We start from the raw sequence: 18,044 nt of genomic DNA, 5'->3' as shown, positions 1-18,044 counted from the left end.
CCGGTAATGCTCCGAAAGTGGAGCATTTTCAGTAATCGGAAGTAGAAGCGTAGTGTGCTATGTTATGTACACCGATAATGCTTTGGAAGCATAGTGTGCCTTGGTAAACACACTGGTAATACTTTGTAAGAAAAAGTCTAGTGTGCCATGGTATACACCGGTAATGCTCTGGGAGTAGAAGCATAGTGTGCCATGGTAAACACATCGGTAATGCTCCAAAAGTAGAAGTGTAGTGTGCCATGGTATAAATACTGGTAATGCTCCGGAAGTGGAAGCATAATGTGCTATGGTAAACACACGGGTAATGCTCTTGAAGTAAATGCCTAGTGTGCCATGATAGAAGCGTAGTGTCCATGGTATACACACTGGTAATGCTCCAGAAGAGGAAGCGTAGTGTGCCTTTGTGAGAAAGTGAGTTCCTGTTGCAGTACCCCCCCCCCCTTCCACTTTTTGCCTGATACTTGATGCACTTTTCCTAGGTGTGCCCTGGGTCCCTGCCAATCAGGTACCCAGGGCCTGTGTTTCTTCCCTAAAAACTATACTAAAGCCTAAACCCAAATGGCATCTCAGGCCACATATCAGACCCTAGTAAATGGTACCCTAGGTACCCAGGGCATTGTGACCAGAGAAGACCCCTAAGGGCTGCAGCACTTATTGTGCCACCCTTAGGGGCCCTGTACCTTGACACCCACACACTGCCTTTGCAGGCTGAGTGTCTAGGTGCAGAACTAAACAAAGAGTCGACATGGCACACATCCCTGTGTGCCATGCCCACAACCCCACTGCCCTGGCATACATCAGTCACCCCTCTAGCTGGGTGCCCTATGCCAGTGGTGTGGGCACGGGTGCATGAGCCCTGTGCCCCTACAGTACCCTGGGCCATTCCTGGGCATTGTAAGTACAGTGATGCCATTAAGAGTATATGGTGCTGGGAGGTTGTCATTAGGAACTTCACAGCACCATAATGGCTACACTGAACACTGACAAGTTTGATATCAAACTTCTCAGCACATTAAACCCACACTGATGCCAGTGTGGGATTTAATGTAACATGCACTACCGAGGGCATCTTAGAGATGCCCCCTGAAACCTAACCTACAATCCATGTCTGGGCTGAGTGGCTGCAGAGGCTGCCACACAGCAGACATGTTGCTGGACCCCTGTGTGGAGAGCCCCCCGCTCTCCTGGGCCTGCAACAATGCACATCCTGGGCGAGGTGCTATGTCTCCTCCCCCAGGATGGACAGGGGGAAGCTTCAAAGGCATGCCGCCTCTGAGAGCTTCTCCAGACCATTTGCTGTACCCAGCAACTGGCCCCCACCCATTCTACCCCCACTCTGACGGGAAGACTGGCAGGAAAAACTACGTCAGGAAGGGGTGTGTGCCAACCTTTGCCAACTCCACCCCTCAGGTGGGGGAGGCGAGGTGAAGCACGACCCCGGGCTCCGGCCATCTTGTAGATGGGGAGCCCTGCCCAATCCCAGATAGGCTCCTGCCCCCCCCCCCCGCCCACAGGAGAGGAGCAGGCTAGGGGGTGTACTCACCCCAGGACAGGGACCCATTGGTCCCTGCCCTTGCCCTACCTGTAACGCCCCTAAATTTAGTATTTAGGGGCTCCGTGAACCTTCCTTCCTCAGATCCAGATACCGAAACAAGAAAGAAAAACAAGAAACAAGAAGACCTGCCGTGCAGCTCCTAAGAAGAGGAAGACACCAACTGATTTGGCCCCAGCCCTACCGGCCTGTCGACCCTCGAACCTGCTCCTGCTAAACCCCGGCGTCTCCAGTGGTCAGCAACCTCAGAAACCCCGGAGGACCGGACTGCCTTGTGACTCTGACTACCTGGGTCTCCCACGAGCAGTGGTACTGCTCAAAGCAAGTAACAAGCCCTGGCATCAGCCTGGAACCGCGAACCCTGCACACTCTGCACCCGCCAAGCCTGGCCTGTGCTGGAGTGAACCAAGACCCTGAGGACATCCCCCCAGCGATTCTGACTCGGGATCCAGTGCCCAAGGACCCTCCTCAACGACCCCGACGACGCCTGCAGCCTCAGGACAAAGGACCCCTTCGACAGCGACCAGCAGGGGGTAAGATTTCCCGACCTCAAAAGACACCCCTGCACCCGGCGCCCCACAGCCCCCTGTGCCCAACTCCTGGGTGCCTACCTATCCTCCAAGATCCCAACTTACCCCTCGAAGTGTTGGTCACTCCTGGAGATCCACCGTCCCCGAGCCTGCAGCCTTTGTTCCCTTTTCAAGATTCTCATTGGATAAAATTGAGCGCCCGACGGCTCAAAAGCACCCTGCACCGAGCCGCCCGAGTGCTCCAGGCAGTGCAACCTGTATCCTATTCTACTTCCCCATTTGCCCTGAGCAAGTGACCAGGATCCCAGCTCCCACAGCCGCGTGGCCTGCTAGTCAGCAGCCACCAACCGAAGGCCCCCTGCCTCTCATTGGATAACATTGGGCCTAACTACCTCTACACCCGGCCGCCCCTGTGCCGTTGAGGGCGTACTAACTGTATCTACCTGACCCTGGGGGACCCCTGAGCCTAAGCCCAGAACCTTAACTTCACCAGTTGAGTACTCACCTGAAAACCGATGACTCACTTTCCTGCCATTGGATAACATTGACTGGTTTGACTCGAAAAATCTTCCAAGTGTGAAGTTTTGAAACTTTGAAATATTCATCCAAAATCAGCCGAATAACGAATTTCGAATTACCTGTGATCAGGAGAGAAGCCAGTACTGTACCTTGTAGCCAGTACTGGACCGCAAAAATAATCACAACCGTTTTTGCTAGTAATCTAAATATCTGCCATAGGAAACCATTATCTGCTTTTCTGTGAAATTTCTCCCAAGTGTGAAGTTTTGAAATGTTAAAATATTCACCTAAAATCAGCCCAATATCGAAATCTGAAGTACTCCCCTGTAATCAGGAGAGAAGCCAGTACTGTACCTTGTAGCCCAGTACTGAACCACAAAAGTAATCACAACCGTGTCTGCTAGTAATCTAAATTTCTGCCATAGGAAACCATTGACTGTTTTTCTATGAAATTTCTTCTAAGTGTGAAGTTTTGAAAACTGAAAATATTCATATATAATCAGCCGAATTCCGAACTACTCACCTGTGATCAGGGAGAAGTCAGTACCGTACCTTTCAGCCCAATACTGAACCGTAAAAGTGACCCGTACCGGATTTACTAGTAATCTGTATTTTCTCCATAGGAACTCATTGTCTGCTTTTCTATTAAATTTCTTCTGTCTACTTTAGAAAACTTGAAATATTCTTTAAAAATCATGCGAAATACTGAAACGCAATTACCTACCTGTTTTAAGTTAAGACCCCAGTGCTGGCCACAGGAGACCAGTGCTGGATTACAAAAGTAACGCAATTGTACTTTACCTGCAACCTGAATTTTCTCCCATTGAATAACATTGTCAGATTTACATTGAAAAGTTTCTAAGTGTGAACTTTTAAAACAGCTTTATATTCAGGGAAATTCACTACAGTAACTAAAATGTTTTTGCTAATCTGGTTTCAGCTTAGACCCCAGGACTGAACCTAGGATCTGGTCCTGGGACTACTAAAGTAATCTGTATAGTAATCAACTGTACTTACATGTGGAAAACTCATTGAGCTCAATGCTATAGTGTGTTTTAGGATTGTGCTGCTTACTGTCAATACTGTATTAATGGTGTGCACAAACTTTATTGCTCCTTGGCAAAGTAATTACATGAGAGTACTCATAACGAAAAAAGTATATTTTTTATAACTGTTGGTTCTAAAAATAAAACAGCTATATCTGTGGATATAAGTCCTTGAGTGTGTGAAACCTTTTGCTGACTGAGCGTGTACAACAAATGCTTTACACTGTCCCCTGGTACTGCCTTACTGCTCGACCATGCTACAACTTTGGAGAGTAAGGTCAGTTCTGACTTTTACCTCTGTTATACCTCTGGGGTTGGTGGACTCTATACACACTGTACTTCATGTCCAGTATATATAGAGCCACTTTCTCACAGCCTTGGTATACACACCGGTAATACTCAGGAAGTAAAGCCTATTGTACCATGGTAAACACCGGTAATGCTCCAGAATTGAAAGCATAGTGTCCATGGTATACACGCCGGTAATGCTCTGGAACTGGAAGTGTAGTGTGCCATGGTAAACACACCAGTAATGCCCCAAAAGTAGAAGCGTAGTGTGCCATGGTATACATACCGGTAATGCTCTGGAAGTTTCTAAAGGGGTTAGACAGGGGTGTGTGTTAGCTCCTACCCTGTTTTCCCTGTTTATTAACAGTCCCTCCTAGTGGAACTCCCTTCCTATGTCACTTCGAACCGAAACTATATATGAGAATTTTCATAAGTGCTTAAAAACCTGGCTATTTAATATGTACAACTTTTCCTTTTTAGGTCTCGTGGCGTTAACCGCGCGAAAGCACGGTCTCGCCAGAGACCTATAGTGAGCGACTCAGCTTTCCAGGAGACAAGAGCTGGCCAAGCGCATCTTCCAAAAGGCGATCGGAGCGGGCCGCGCGCGCGAGAACGCGCACACCATGGCCATCTCCTGGGAAGCGCAAACATACACAGGCACGCCTCCACCTGCTTACGCATGCGCACACACAGAGACACACACACACCAGCGCACATACACGCACGCACACATACAGAGACTCCCCCCCTCCCAACCCCCCGCCGTCGCACACAGAGACACTAACAGGAGCACACATACACACACGCACACAAACAGAGACACCCCCCCGCCGTCGCACACATACACACACACGCGTACACATACACACACGAGCGCACCGACACCCCCCTGCCGCCCCCCAACTAAGGCCCACTTACCGCCACTCCGGCGTTCTGTAGCCTCTGCGGGGCTCTCCCTCGGGCATGGGATCCCCGCGTCACCACTGCTCCTCGGGCCAGGCACTCCATGGGCACGGGCTTCGCGCACAAGACGGAAGTCCCGCCCCCACGCTAGGTTTTGTTTTTGAGTGCGCGCGCACGTCTTGTAAATACAGGCTGCGGAGCAGACCACGATGAGTGCTGAAAAGATCTATGGATAGAGCAGCGGGTTAGGGAGGAAACAGAGGAGCGAACCTGGACGCACGCTCATAGCGCCTTCACGAGCAGGGCTCCGTGAAGACATAGAGTAATTGCGTGGTATTCCATCTACACCTTCAGTACACAGAACCTTTAACCTAAATACACCCGGAGTATACATTGGACGACGCCCTCCTCACCGGACTGCCCTCATCTAGCCCTTGCACTCAGCTGTGCACGTCCTACAGCAACATCCAACAGTTCATAAAGTATCGGGCATCTGCACTGGATTAAAGCCCGGAAAGGTAACTTAAGAACTAGAACCAGGAGAGCAGAGGTGCGTCACTTCACCGTCTCCTCCATCCGATGACAGCCCAGAAGCTGGGGAAGCGGGAGGTGGGCAAGCTGCACTCCTCCCCGTGCAGGGGTAACCGGTCCCCGGGGGGCCACGGGGGCATCCAGAAGCGCCAAGCCCGAGTGACGGTCAAATATGACAGCAAGGATCTGCAAAAAAGGCTGGACGTGGAGAAGTGGATCGACGACCGACTGGATGAGCTGTACCTGGGCAGGGTGAGTACCGGGCAATACCCCCCCCCCCCTTTCACGGGGTTATTCATGTGGTATATCAGTGCGTCCGAATGTCAGGGGTAGCGCAAGTTGGGGGTAACAAAAAATGACATCAGGGACCATCAGACAGCCGATGGCGTCATCTGCTTGCCCCTTTGTCCCACCTTTATCCCTTGAATAGCCTCGTGTTTACGTCGAGGGGCCAGATTACCAGATGGGCAAGGACTGGAAACCATAGACTCTACAGAGGCATCCGAGAGCCACATTTACTTCCTAATTGCGCTGCCTTCGTCACCCCTGACACCCGAGATTGCAAGGTCATTTCTAGGGGAACCGAAGGACCAATTCGGGGTAGCTGATTGATCAAAGGAAACAAAAAAGTGACGGGTGGGAGTGGACTGCCTGAATTAATCTCAGCCGCTAGTAATTAGTCGCGACTACATTCCATTCCATCGTTTTGTGCCCACCATTGCCGTCTGAGACATGGAACCAAATCGATGACATATGTGCCTAGCACACGTGTTGATTTACCTCGGTATGGCCCTGCCTACTTTGGTCCACGTGCGCTAGTGTGGGTATCATGGAGGAAGTGGCTGTGTTGGGGGCATGGGGGTTCCAGTAATGGTGGTGGGTGGGAGTAAGTTTGTCTAGGGGACTGTCTTTGTTGGTGACTCTGGGTAGGTACGTTCTCATGGAGAGGGGGGTATGGCTGTTTGGTGAATGGGAACTGGATACGTTTGTGTGTGTGTGTGTGTGCATGTTCAGACTTGGAAGAGACGCAGGGGGGCACTGCTTTCACCACCCCGACTCAGGCTGAGGGGATGTGCCTTTACCAGGCGTCAGACGCAGTCACATTTTACTTCACCACCAGTTATCATATCTGCAGTGTTTGCTGTCGAGTCCTCCCAAAGGGCATTCACACGGTGCTTTTTATTACCTCTGCTTCCCGACCACAGGTCGAGCCTAAGGGGACCTGGTTGTCACTTTTTCTCTGAACTGCTCACAATTTCACCTTTTGTTGCGGTCGGGGTTCAGAGGAAATAATGACGCGAATGGTTAGCCTTTGTGCTTTGAGGAAAAAAAACTGTCAAATAAAAGCATTCTGCTTTCTCAGCTAATGGTTGAGGGCATTTTCAAATTCGTTCAGTGGCGATTTATTTGTAGCCCTTTACTTGGAACTTTATTTGTGTGAAAATAGTACTGGTTAATGTTTGGTATTCATCGAGTTTGTAAGAAAGGCTGAATTGACCTTGCCGGGATCTGAACCCCTGCTGACCTGTAGGTCACATCTTGGTGGTGGGGGATGTGTTTGCTCAAGGGCTTGTGCAATTTCAGCTCCACGGTCTTGTTAAGTTATATGACGTCCCTGCTTGCATCAAAGTTGCATTTGGCAATTCTAGCGCTTCATGGACTCAGAAGGCGCTGACGCTCCTTTAGAGGACAGATAGCGCTATACTATGAAGTATGTGATTTTTGGAAGTGTATGTGTTTATTGTTTGGCTATTTAGGGCATGTTTTTGTGTCGTGAGTGATGATGAGCAGAAAAATTTGGTAGTTGTCTAGCGCTCGCCTGCTGCTAGTCTGGTGTTTTGCTGCTGTTTGTTGGCAGACTGTAGTGTTCTGTGACGCACAACAGTCATTTTGTAATTTAAACATTGATACATGGTCTGGGATTCGTGGACAGGGGGCTGGGTTGGGCCTGGCGTTAGATGGCGTTGTATGTTACGAGTCTTCATTTACGTGTGTAGTGTGTTGTGTTTTTTAACACGCCTGTTTGGAGGTGTAGATCTTGGGCCCAGCTGGCAGCCCGATGCCAGGGGCTTGGTTCATGCTCGCCTGCCGGTGTGGCATCCTTGCGGTATGTGCCCCTCGGTGTTGGTGTGAGTCCCACATTGATTGTGTGAGTTGGTGGCGCGTGGGTCCTAGGCAGTCGTTGAATTGCGCAGGCATCTGAGGGTAGGAGGGCTTCGGTAGTGTGGAGTGTAGGAGGAGGGCAGGAGTGACTCGTCGCCATTGAGTTGGCCTTTGGTCATGGGGTGGTTGCAGCTCATGCAGGGCGGGCTCAAGTCAGGTCCAAGTGCTTTGGTTGGATGGTGGTGTTTGACTTGGATACCAGTCTGTATATTGTGAACGCAGGTACGCGCACACACACTGACCCACACGCGCTGTGCGAGCCCAGCACGTACAATCTGCGTGAAACCACATGCACAGGCGCACCTCTCTCTGTGGCCTCTGCACAGGCCTCACACAGTTCTTTGAGCACCAGCAGCAGCAATAAAGAGCTCGACGACCTGACCATGAGGTCACCGGCCCCGTGTTCCGGTTCGTGGCCTCGCCCTCCAGCAGGGGTCGGCTCTGAGGGCTTCGGTCTGGTAGTAAGCCGCTTTTCTGAATGTGCTACTGCACTGCACGCTCTCATTAAGGATGGGCTGTGTTCAGGTGCAGTGGTGATGGTGAAAAGTGAGGCATCCTTGTGAAGGGAGCGGTGTCTGCGGACCGTGTCACAGCGGTGGCTGCTCATTGAAAACGAAGACCCTGGAGTAGCTTTTCACTGTCACACTTTCGGTTTGCCGCTTGCAATATAAGTTTTTTATATTAAGGTCAACCCAAAAAATGCGACTCCTCACCAGACGCTGGTAAAGTGTTAAGTCTGTTGGTAACAGAGAAGTGGAAAGTTATCTTGGCTTGAAATGCCCTCACCCAAAATTATATGAGAGGAGCGCCGAGCCAGATTAACAGTGCCTTGAGGGAAGTAGTACCGCGTGTAGCGCCTGAAAAGTCTGTCCTTGCCCTGAATAATCATTTACAAGATATGCCATCCAAAACAAATGCTGCAGAATCCTGGCAGGAGGGTATCTGAGCTCCATGAGCAAGGCTCTGAGATGCTCTCAGTTCAACAGTGAGAAGGGATCCTAACCATGGCCTCTTGCAAAGGCTCCTGGAGCACGTGCTGTTCAGACAGACCTTCAGCTGAAGATGATCATTACAAGCAGGGCCGGACTGGCAACCGGGCTTTCCTTAATAAACAATGCAAACACATGTTTAAACAAGCATTTGGAATGCAATAGATCTCGCATTTACGCAAGTTTGACCTATTGGCATTGTAAATGACAATGGCTTTTATTTATGTTTCATAAATAAAAGGTAATGTGAATTACAATAAAAAATAGCTCAAACTCTCGTTCATATTTATTTATTAGTTTTCACTTTTATATAGCGCAAACTTTACCCGCAGGTATCAGAGCCCTTTAAATCAGCATGCTTATAACAAGCAAGACTAGCACTCTATATTACTGCCAACTTTGCTTAGCATAAGCAACAGCTAACCATTCACAAACAATGTTTATATACCAATTGCAAATTTAAAAAAAATGCATGCAAAGCATTGTCATTTACAATGCCAGTAACTCAAACTTTAATGCTGCGAGACCTATTGCATTGTAAATGCTTGTTACTTCTATTCCTGATAGGTGGCGCCAGGAAACCCTTGGGTAGCTGTGCGCCTATAAGATTAAAATACCATAACATAACAGAATGCCTCAGGATTGGGATGGGGTCTCCAAACCGGTCCTGGAGGGCCGGATCCATGCCAGATTTTTTGGATATCACCATTGAGATACATGTAGTTATTTTAAAAATCTGGCATGGATCCGGCCCTCCAGGACCGGTTTGGAGACCCCTCCAGGCCGGAGCCACTCGATGGAACCCTCAGAGAGCACAGCTTCTTAGCGGCTAAGGGGACATACTTAGCCAACAGGATGTTCGAAGATGTGTTGTTGGGGTTGAGGGAAGGGATGGCCCCACAGCACGTGTGAATATCCAATGTATTCCATTCCAGCTTCTGGAGAGATTTTCGATCCTCAAGTAAAATTGGGCAGTTGAAGACGATATGTTTAAAAGATTCATCATATACTTTGCAGCCCCTGCCCATTGTTGTTTGCGAAGGGAGACGCCACCTGGCAAGGTGTTTTTTTTATAAACGGCCATTGTTCAAGGCTAAGGGCACGAATCTTGCTTTCCGAAGTTTTGAATACGTGCAGGACAAGTATGAAGAGGGAAGTGCTGATTGTTAAGATTTGATAGCCTACGTATGCTTACGTTTTACCAGCACGTCCATATCAGCCTGAAGCGAAAAAAGGAACAGACACTTTTTAATACATTACTTGAAGGCATGTTGGCTCATGTTAGCGGTCCAGCGTTCCCTCGCATATAGGGTGTTAATCACAAGGGCCCAATTCCAGTCGGAATCTGAGCAGTAGAAGAGGATCACGGCAGGCGGAAGACAAATGTGATCCTGGTGACAAGTTTGTTCAAAAGTTTGCAGTCCATCCCCAGTAGGTTTTCACTGTCGTCGGACAAAGATGGAGTAATTTATTTGTTGCCCTCATTGCATTCAGGAGAGGGAGGAGGCTTGCTCTCCACAGTGTGCTCGACACTTTAGACAGGGGCATCTGAAGGGCGAAGGGCTTTGATTTTCAACAACTTTCACAACACTAGCTGCACCAACCATGGTGAAACGAAACACTTTTAACTGAAGTAAGTGTTACTATGCACCACATGTACAACAATGAATCAGAGTGTGCTGGGATGTGAAGCAGCCTGCTCCCTTCCCCTTTGTTGGATTAGGATCGCTTGAACTGGTGAGGTGAAAAACTCTGTGTGCTTGCACCAGCGGTCAGTGACTGATACAGAGACCTAAGAAGACTGTGGGCGGCATTTCCACCACCTTTAAAATGAACTTTTTGCTCTCTACTGATGAAGGATAATTTACCTGAAACATGTGTCTAATGATACACAGCACTGCTGACATCAACCATGGTGAAAATGAAAGACTTTTAACTGAAGAAAGTTTTACCATGCACCACACTTACCACAATTTATTGAAGCAAACTGTGTGCTGCGAAGTCAAGCAATGTGCTCCCTTCCCCCTTTGAGGAATCTGGAATAGCATTTCATAGTAAACTACCAGTGGTGAAACCATGATAGCGTACCGTGGAATAGAAATGTGAGCTGCTGCAATCAACCTGTGAGAGCTTCATCTGTTCGAGGCTGTTAATATAGGTCTGGCCCTTTGTGCAGGTGCACACGATTTTATTCTAACTCAAACAGCACAGCATTTGTTAGTCTCATGTCTTTGTATTGTTTTTCAGCGTTTCTTTCATTGACTACACTCTACAGAATTTTTACCACCTGATTTTGACTGGCGGAATATTAAGTTGGCATTTTCCACTGGTTTTCAATGACCTTTCATACTTGTAATTCGGATGTTATTTACAACATACTTTACTTTTTGTTTAAGGTAAAGATCACTTGCAGGCCCTGATTAAAATGTTATCAGAATGTTCAGACCCTTGTGTAAACCAGTTTGTTCAAGAAACAGAAATCTGAGTTGGGTGGTATTTAGAGTAATTGGTAATCACTGGGTGTGTTAAATATCTTACCCTTAGTAACATTTCAGCAGGTCAAACTTGCCAAATTTAATCTGACAAAAGTGTAGGGAAATTACCATACCATGTGGATTTTGGTGGAGTAAGCACCAAAATGTGCATGCTATTCCACAAAAACTTGTGATAGGTATTATTTATCGTACCCGATAAATAATTAACTTCATGGTATCCTTCCTTTTTAGGTGCCATAAATAGCACCCGGCTCACTCGGTATCAGGGCTGCGATAAATGGATATGGACCATTTAGCAGGTGAAAAACACCACATGTGATTTTTTTAGGTCTCGAGTGGCGTGGCAGCGCATGCGCTGTTCGCCTCGCGAGATTTATTGTTGACAAGGACTTTCAGAATAGGGCTTTAAGCCCCGCCCCTCATTTTCATTGGCTGGCGTCCCCGTTTATGCTAAACGGTGGCCTGCCATTGGAAATGAGGGTTTTCTGTGGACGCCCTTTCGCCTCCAAGCCGACTCGGTGGCCTCCTTTTCGTCTGTCGCAAAGCACTTTCTTATCTTTATGGGGCCATGTGTTTCTCATGGCCCCATAAATACAAGAGATAATGGCGGGCCCTTCTTGATTTCACCCTGGAGGAGACCTTCGCTTCAGTGGCAGGGGGGCAGCCGGCTGAGTGGACGTCTTTAGATTTTTATAACTGACGCGTGCTGCTTGTTCTTTAACCCGGGTGCTTCTCTCACGGGTGCACTTTGCTTGACAACATGGCCACTCCCTGGGGCTCTGATGGTGTCTGGGTGGACACGGCCAGCTGTTTTCTGGGTCGAGTGCTCGGTGTACACATAGGAGCACATTTCGTAGTCATGCGGCACTGCTTGGTGTCAATGGTGAGTAGTTTGCCTGCCTCCGTAGAAACTGACTGTCTATATATAGAGGTGTCAGTGAATATTTCTTACCATCTGTGGTGATTTGAAAGTGCTCAGTGTAAGTGAGAGCACCATATTTATTTCAACATCGAGCTGCTCGGCGTGTTCGTAAACTTAACATGGGCGGCTCTGGGTCTGTGTGGGTGTTTGTCAATGTGTGTCTGTTCGGCTCTCACAGGCTGTGACGTTGCTGGTTTAGAGTCGCTGGGGCTGAGGCGGTTTTGCATACACGTGTGAACATTTCAGGCCCCTCTGAGGCAGTTGTGAACGTTTTGGCGCTGTGAGGGCGTGCGGTTTAAATATCAGTATATTTCGCGCTCGGAGGCTCTGGCGGTATGTTGAAGTATGTGTATATTTCGGCCGTCAGGTGCAGGATGTAACCATATTAGTTATGAGCGCGCGCCGCCTGGTCTCTGAAGCTGTGGTGAAGATAAGGACAGGGTTGCATGCCCGTCCCTGCCCGCCCGGGAAACTGTTGAATTTAATTTGCTGGTCCGAATGCACACAACCCAGGCACCGCTGGCCACTAAATCGGACTCCTGTCCGAGACCATGGTTATATGTCCTGATATAGGGAAAAATAGGATACATTTTGAGCAAACACATACAGAGTTAAGGCCTGCAACTTCTATGCAGAAGTTCCAAGTTAAAAGCAGCTTTAGGCCTCAGTCGAAATACAGGCCCAGGCCTCTGCACGAGAAATAGCCCAGAAACTGCCCGTTGCAGAAAATGCACGTTGCAGGGACAATGAGTTTAGCTGAATTTATCAGGTCACATAGTTTGTTGAAAGGACAGGAAATGTCCTGCAGTCACAAAGATAAGCTACTGCATGCAGCGTAGATCATATCTTCTTCCAGACTCGGGAAACCAGTAGTGTTTTAAATGTTGGAACTACAAAAACCATAAGCCCATCTGCTAGCGAGACTGAGCTGGAAGGTGTCAATCATGTCTTTTGAAACTGTGTTACTAATGCTTGAACATATAGATTAAGCACGCACACATGATTAACTGACACAGGTGCAAGTCTTGCCCCTACTCATAAGTTGCTTCAGTTGAAAACCACATGCCACACTTACACAATGCTAGGCATGAAGGATGAAACCACAGGTCAGAGGTCAGGTAAGCATGGTCAAAAACCGTTAGGCAAAAATATAACCAATTACTTCACATGAAAACAGATGTGTGTAAAAAGTTACTAATACCGTATGAGAACAGGAAAACCACTAAGGAGGTTTCCGCCAATGTGAGATGCGAAGGCCATGTGGCCCATATCTATATGTGCTTTGTTTTCAGGAAATTCATGTAACTGCTGATTTTAATCTACTCATTTGTGACGTAAATCCTATGCATGTAACTTTTTCTCTTGTGGTTTTAGCGTATATAAGCCACTGCTTTTGAACTGTTCGTTGGACATCAGATTTCAGTCTCTGCTGAGCCTGGCTGATCTCCCCAGCTGACTAATGCATTCAACCATATTGTATTGTCAACCTGCTCCTGTGTTATTCTTACAGAGATATTTTCCCTTCAAAAGTCCCCTCAGATCTCTCTAAGGCTTCCCAGACCGGCAACGGGTGTCTCCAGGTTACATCTGTGCATACGAGACCTACAGCTCACAAGACCATCCGAACTGTTCATTCTTCAGAGGTCAATATAATCAATACCGTTAAATTCGGTAATATCAATGCCATGGTTTACAGAGCTTAGAAACGGACAAACTATGATAGCTAGTGCTGTATGTATTATAATGTGGGGACCACAGCTATGCTAGGTCATTAAATACTCCCCTATTATTACCCTCATTTGTGTATAGTGTATTATAATGTGTGCATTTCAACAGTGGTTTTGAAATCAGAGTATGTGAAGTCAAGTGTCTAATATCCACATCCTACTTACGGTTTTAAAAAACACTGTCCTGCCAGTCACCCAGTTTCCAAGCGCTGTGGGCGCTACTAATCCTAGTTTCAGGTTTTACTGTGTTTATGCAAGAAATCCCAGCTCCGCCGCTGGGGCACGTTGTGTGATCCTGTATGACAGTTCCCTTATCGTAGAAACCCAAATAGCCAAATGGGTTAAGTGCTATTTAAAGATGGGGCCATTTGTTGACAATTCCACACCCAGCTCAACGGCTGCTCACCACACGTAGGTATTCCTACAACCTATAGGATATTTTGATAACATTTAGAACGGTCGACTTGTTTTTGCTGACTAAAGTAAATCCAATGAAACATGGTAATTGTTGCCTCCTTTTTGACATTCTGTATCCATACACCCCTCTAATTCGATCTCTTTAACGCTCCACAACATTTCACATCTCAGGGACGGGGGCATTTAGCGGGAACGCAACGGAACCTTATAGTGTACGTAACGGGTTCTTGAAAAGTTAAGTAAAGTCACACATTGGCGGGTGGGTAAAGCAAGGGTCCTAGACAACCGGGCATATTTCGGGAGTGTCGGTTATCTCTCACTGGACTGTTCCTCCTCCCTACATCTACCCAGAAACATGAATTTGGGTCTCCTTTCTCTTCCAGCCTCATGTAAGTGTACTGTACAGCGCACAATTAACCGGTCTCCAGGCGCAGTTCATTCTATAATGAAGAAAAAAAAAATAGATGGCCGGTCCTCATTCGCAGTTTATGCTAGAATCAAAAGCACACAGCCCCCAGATGGCCGTTCTCCAGGCGCATTTCACGCTATAGTAAAAAAAAAACAAGCAGTGAAAATGCAATAGGTCTCGCCTTTGATTAAGTTAAAGCCATTTGCTTTGCTAATGGTATTGTATTCTAGCTTTGTAATATTTCGTGTATAATATAAATAATACAAACCTAGAATACAATACCATTAGCAAAGCAAATGGTTTTAACTTAATCAAAGGCGAGACCTATTGCATTTTCAATGCTTGTTTTAGCTTGTGATCAGACGAGTCCATAAATTTCGTAGCTATTTACCCTGGCATGGGGAAATTTCGACTACACCTAACTCATAGGCAGGGCGTATGTGATTCTAGAATAATTACACAAATTACCCGTGAAAAAAACTACAAATAACCACTATATCCCATAAGTAGTTACAATTACCTGAAACCTCGCTGAATTTCTAAATCTCAACCACGCCGAACGGAAATATTAGGACTGTCGTGCACCTACAAAGAAGTCTCAAATCGTCGTGAATTTCATAAAGTACCTGCACTCCGGTACGTGTCACACTAAAAAGCTCATCTGGTCGTTAAAATAAACGTCCACGTACCTATACTTGCTTATTAAAACACTGCCGTAAATGGACTCGATGCAAGTAATGTCTGAATAAAAGGCGAAAGGTACTCACTTGTCCATGAAACATCTAAAAATAAAGCTGCTCCTCACATCACATGAGTCTGCCCTCTGTTTTTTGAGCGAACTCCATAGTGCACAAATTGCTCCCGTGTGGTGTTTACAACGAGAAGTGCATGCTGGGATGTCTACATTCTGACTGTAATTCAGGCAGTAAGTTAACCCTTCGGTGTCACAGTCGCCTTAGAATTTCAGTGAAGCGAGCTGCTAGGCGCGGTGCTGTCATGAAGCACAGGCGGCCCGTTGTTGTGCGGGCTCCAGAGCGAGTTACCTGCGCAGGTCTGGGAGCACAGGGCTGGGCTCGAAGCTCCACATGGCAGAGCAGAGGGAGGAGACCTGCAGGACATGCCTTTACCACACCTGCCGCCAACATGACAGGGTTCATACCAGGGCCATGCCCAGCGGAGCCTCGCGGCGAGGGCGGGCCGCCCGCTCGGGGTGCCTTGCGGGGGTACACGGTCACCGGAGAAGCGCACACAACCCTCCCACCTGGACTGGGCGGCGCACCCCCTCACCAGCAGGGCCCCGGCGGCCCCGTGCGTCGCCCGTCAGGGCGTAGGGGGGAGGTGTGCGCGTGCAGGGCGCCCCAGAACCTGACACTCGCCAGCTGTGCTCCCCCCGCCCCCCTTCTCCCAGCGCGAGCCTCCTCCCCCCCCAACCACCACCACCCCAACCCGGCCAGCTCGAGCCGCCCCGTTGCATTGTGGGCATAGTCCGTTGTTCATTTGCCATCCGCGACCTCCTTGGCCGAGGCCTAGAGTTGGGAGAGTGGGGCGCGCGGGGGATGGTGACGCCGGCGCGCCGAGGGGGGCTTAAAGCGAATAGTGCTGACTGAGGAGGGGGGAGGAGAACGGCGCGCACCCCCACTGCGCTGTCTGAAGCGGACACTGCCCCCCTGGCGCGCTCCGGCAGGGGGGGGCTCCCCATTGTGCGGTCTCGGGGCTCTCGGATTCTCGAACGTTGTAAAGTGGGGCTTGCGGCCGGTGAGCAGGGGCGGCAGGACCCGAGGGCGACCGTTGATCGACAAGACACAACATGTCGGAAGAACGAAATCGCCGGACGCTGGCTTTCAGGGGCGGCGGGGGTAGCACCAGTCTCAGCGGGCTCTCTACCCCTGCTGCCGAGGTCACACCGGCCGTGGTGGCTGTTCCAGTGGAGGAACCAGCCATTTGGCCCCCACGGCAGTTGAACGGGCGGCTGCGGGAGGAGGAGGTTGAGGTGCAGCTGGAGCCCGAGGGCCCAGACGACGACGACGATGAGGAGGACGAGGTCGAGGTGCTGACGACCGGCCGAACCGGACAGGATCCCGAGGACGGGGGCTCGCTGAGTAGTGGCAGCAGCGACGAGGACGAAGACGACGATGAGGACGATGAAGACGACGAGGAGGACGAGGCCGGCAGCCCGGGGAGCGGCCTCAGCGGGCGACCCTCCGGGGATGGCGGCGACGATGCCGGGGCGCCGGACGTGGAGGCAACGGTGGAGCAGCCGGTGCGGCGCCGTGCTCTGGCTCCTGCCCGGCCGCAATCGCTACTGCACAGCCTGCACGGCGGCTCCTTCCAGGACTCGTGGCTCCGGGAGTTCCCGTGGTTGCGCTTCAGCCAAGAGACGGGGCTTATGGGCTGTGCCTGGTGCCGACAGGAGGACGGCGGAGGGCGCGACGAGCTTAGCAAGGGCACCCGCAACTACAAGCGGCCGCTGCTGTTGAGGCACCACCTTTCGGCCGAGCACCGACTCAAGGATCCCGACTCGCAGGTAGGTGCAGGGTATTGTTTCCTCCATTGTGATGCAGGGTTCAGTCCCCCAGTCCTCCTTTTAGGAGGCTGTCCTGCTATGTAAATATCCAGCTGTCATCTGTCTTACCTCCAGGCGCCCGCCCCATACACAGCTGCCTCCTGTCACACTGGCCCTGTCAGTTACCAACGGTGTTTTACGGCCCTTCCACGCAACCCGAGGAGTTTCCCTAACTTTGTTACACGTCTTACTTTCACTCAAGGATGTGTGCATAGCATTACCACGTATGTCTCACATCCTTTAAGTTGCGTAGCCCAAGAGGTCAGCTACGATCCTGTTCCCCCCTCCATCCTTACGTCAACGCCCAATAGACCTACTTGACAGCCATCAATAAAGCTTTCATTTGTCTTGTCTAGCCAATATGTATGTGGTATTTAATTTCCAAACGAATCTTGGCTTGTGTTCTGTGTGGCTCTTGTGCATCAACAGGTAGACCTTTGAAAACACTCCTTTTTGTTTAAGTTCAGATGTCGAGATGACAAAAACAGGCTTTATAATGCTACACTGCGAAGTAGTACAAAGGTACAAACCAGAAAGGTTACTTTTTGATAAGTTTATTGTCCAAAAGTGATGCACTATGACTTCCAGCCGCATCTGCCTGGCAGAAGCGTTTGCAACCCACAGAGTGGGTGGACGACCACTGGCCAACAAGTTAAAGGTAAACCATTTCGCAATATGTTCATTTAGGCAAGTAAAGAATTAAAGGACTAACTACACATCATATTATTACATTTTCTTCTCCCTAACAAAGCACAAAATATACCTAGAGAAGAAGAAAAGTATTTGCATTTTACAGGCATGGAAACATTGCGAGAAATTGTGGTTATGGTGTTCATGTCATTTTGCGTTCTTCTCCCAGCACTTGGACCTTGATCCAAAAGAACCTCTTGGGAATCATCTGCACATGTGAGTGGTAAAAGATAGAGGATTCTGATTCAATGTATCTGATTGAGGAAAGCTCTCATAACAGGAAGTCTAACATTCCTGACC

General features: G+C 49.0%; 1 protein-coding gene and 1 long non-coding RNA gene across 2 annotated transcripts in view; one reads left to right on the top strand and one right to left on the bottom strand.

Moving 5' to 3' along the window:
• LOC144828712 (uncharacterized) overlaps nucleotides 1-15,392 on the bottom strand; it is a 169,951-nt gene extending 154,559 nt beyond the window's left edge. Inside the window, exon 1 of the long non-coding RNA XR_013610519.1 lies at nucleotides 15,259-15,392. This is a non-coding gene — a long non-coding RNA (uncharacterized LOC144828712). The remainder of the gene's footprint in view (nucleotides 1-15,258) is intronic.
• Nucleotides 15,393-15,558: 166 nt separating this feature from the next.
• ZBTB10 (zinc finger and BTB domain containing 10) overlaps nucleotides 15,559-18,044 on the top strand; it is a 395,712-nt gene continuing 393,226 nt past the window's right edge. Inside the window, exon 1 of the mRNA XM_078687110.1 lies at nucleotides 15,559-17,015. Within this exon, the coding sequence (XP_078543236.1) occupies nucleotides 16,299-17,015 (717 nt within the window). The 5' untranslated portion in view covers nucleotides 15,559-16,298. The remainder of the gene's footprint in view (nucleotides 17,016-18,044) is intronic.

Source organism: Lissotriton helveticus, chromosome 4_1 (assembly GCF_964261635.1).
Source record: "Lissotriton helveticus chromosome 4_1, aLisHel1.1, whole genome shotgun sequence".
Lineage (NCBI taxonomy): Eukaryota > Metazoa > Chordata > Amphibia > Caudata > Salamandridae > Lissotriton > Lissotriton helveticus.
Note: the sequence above shows the minus strand (reverse complement) of the source record. Positions and strands in the feature narration are given on the sequence as shown.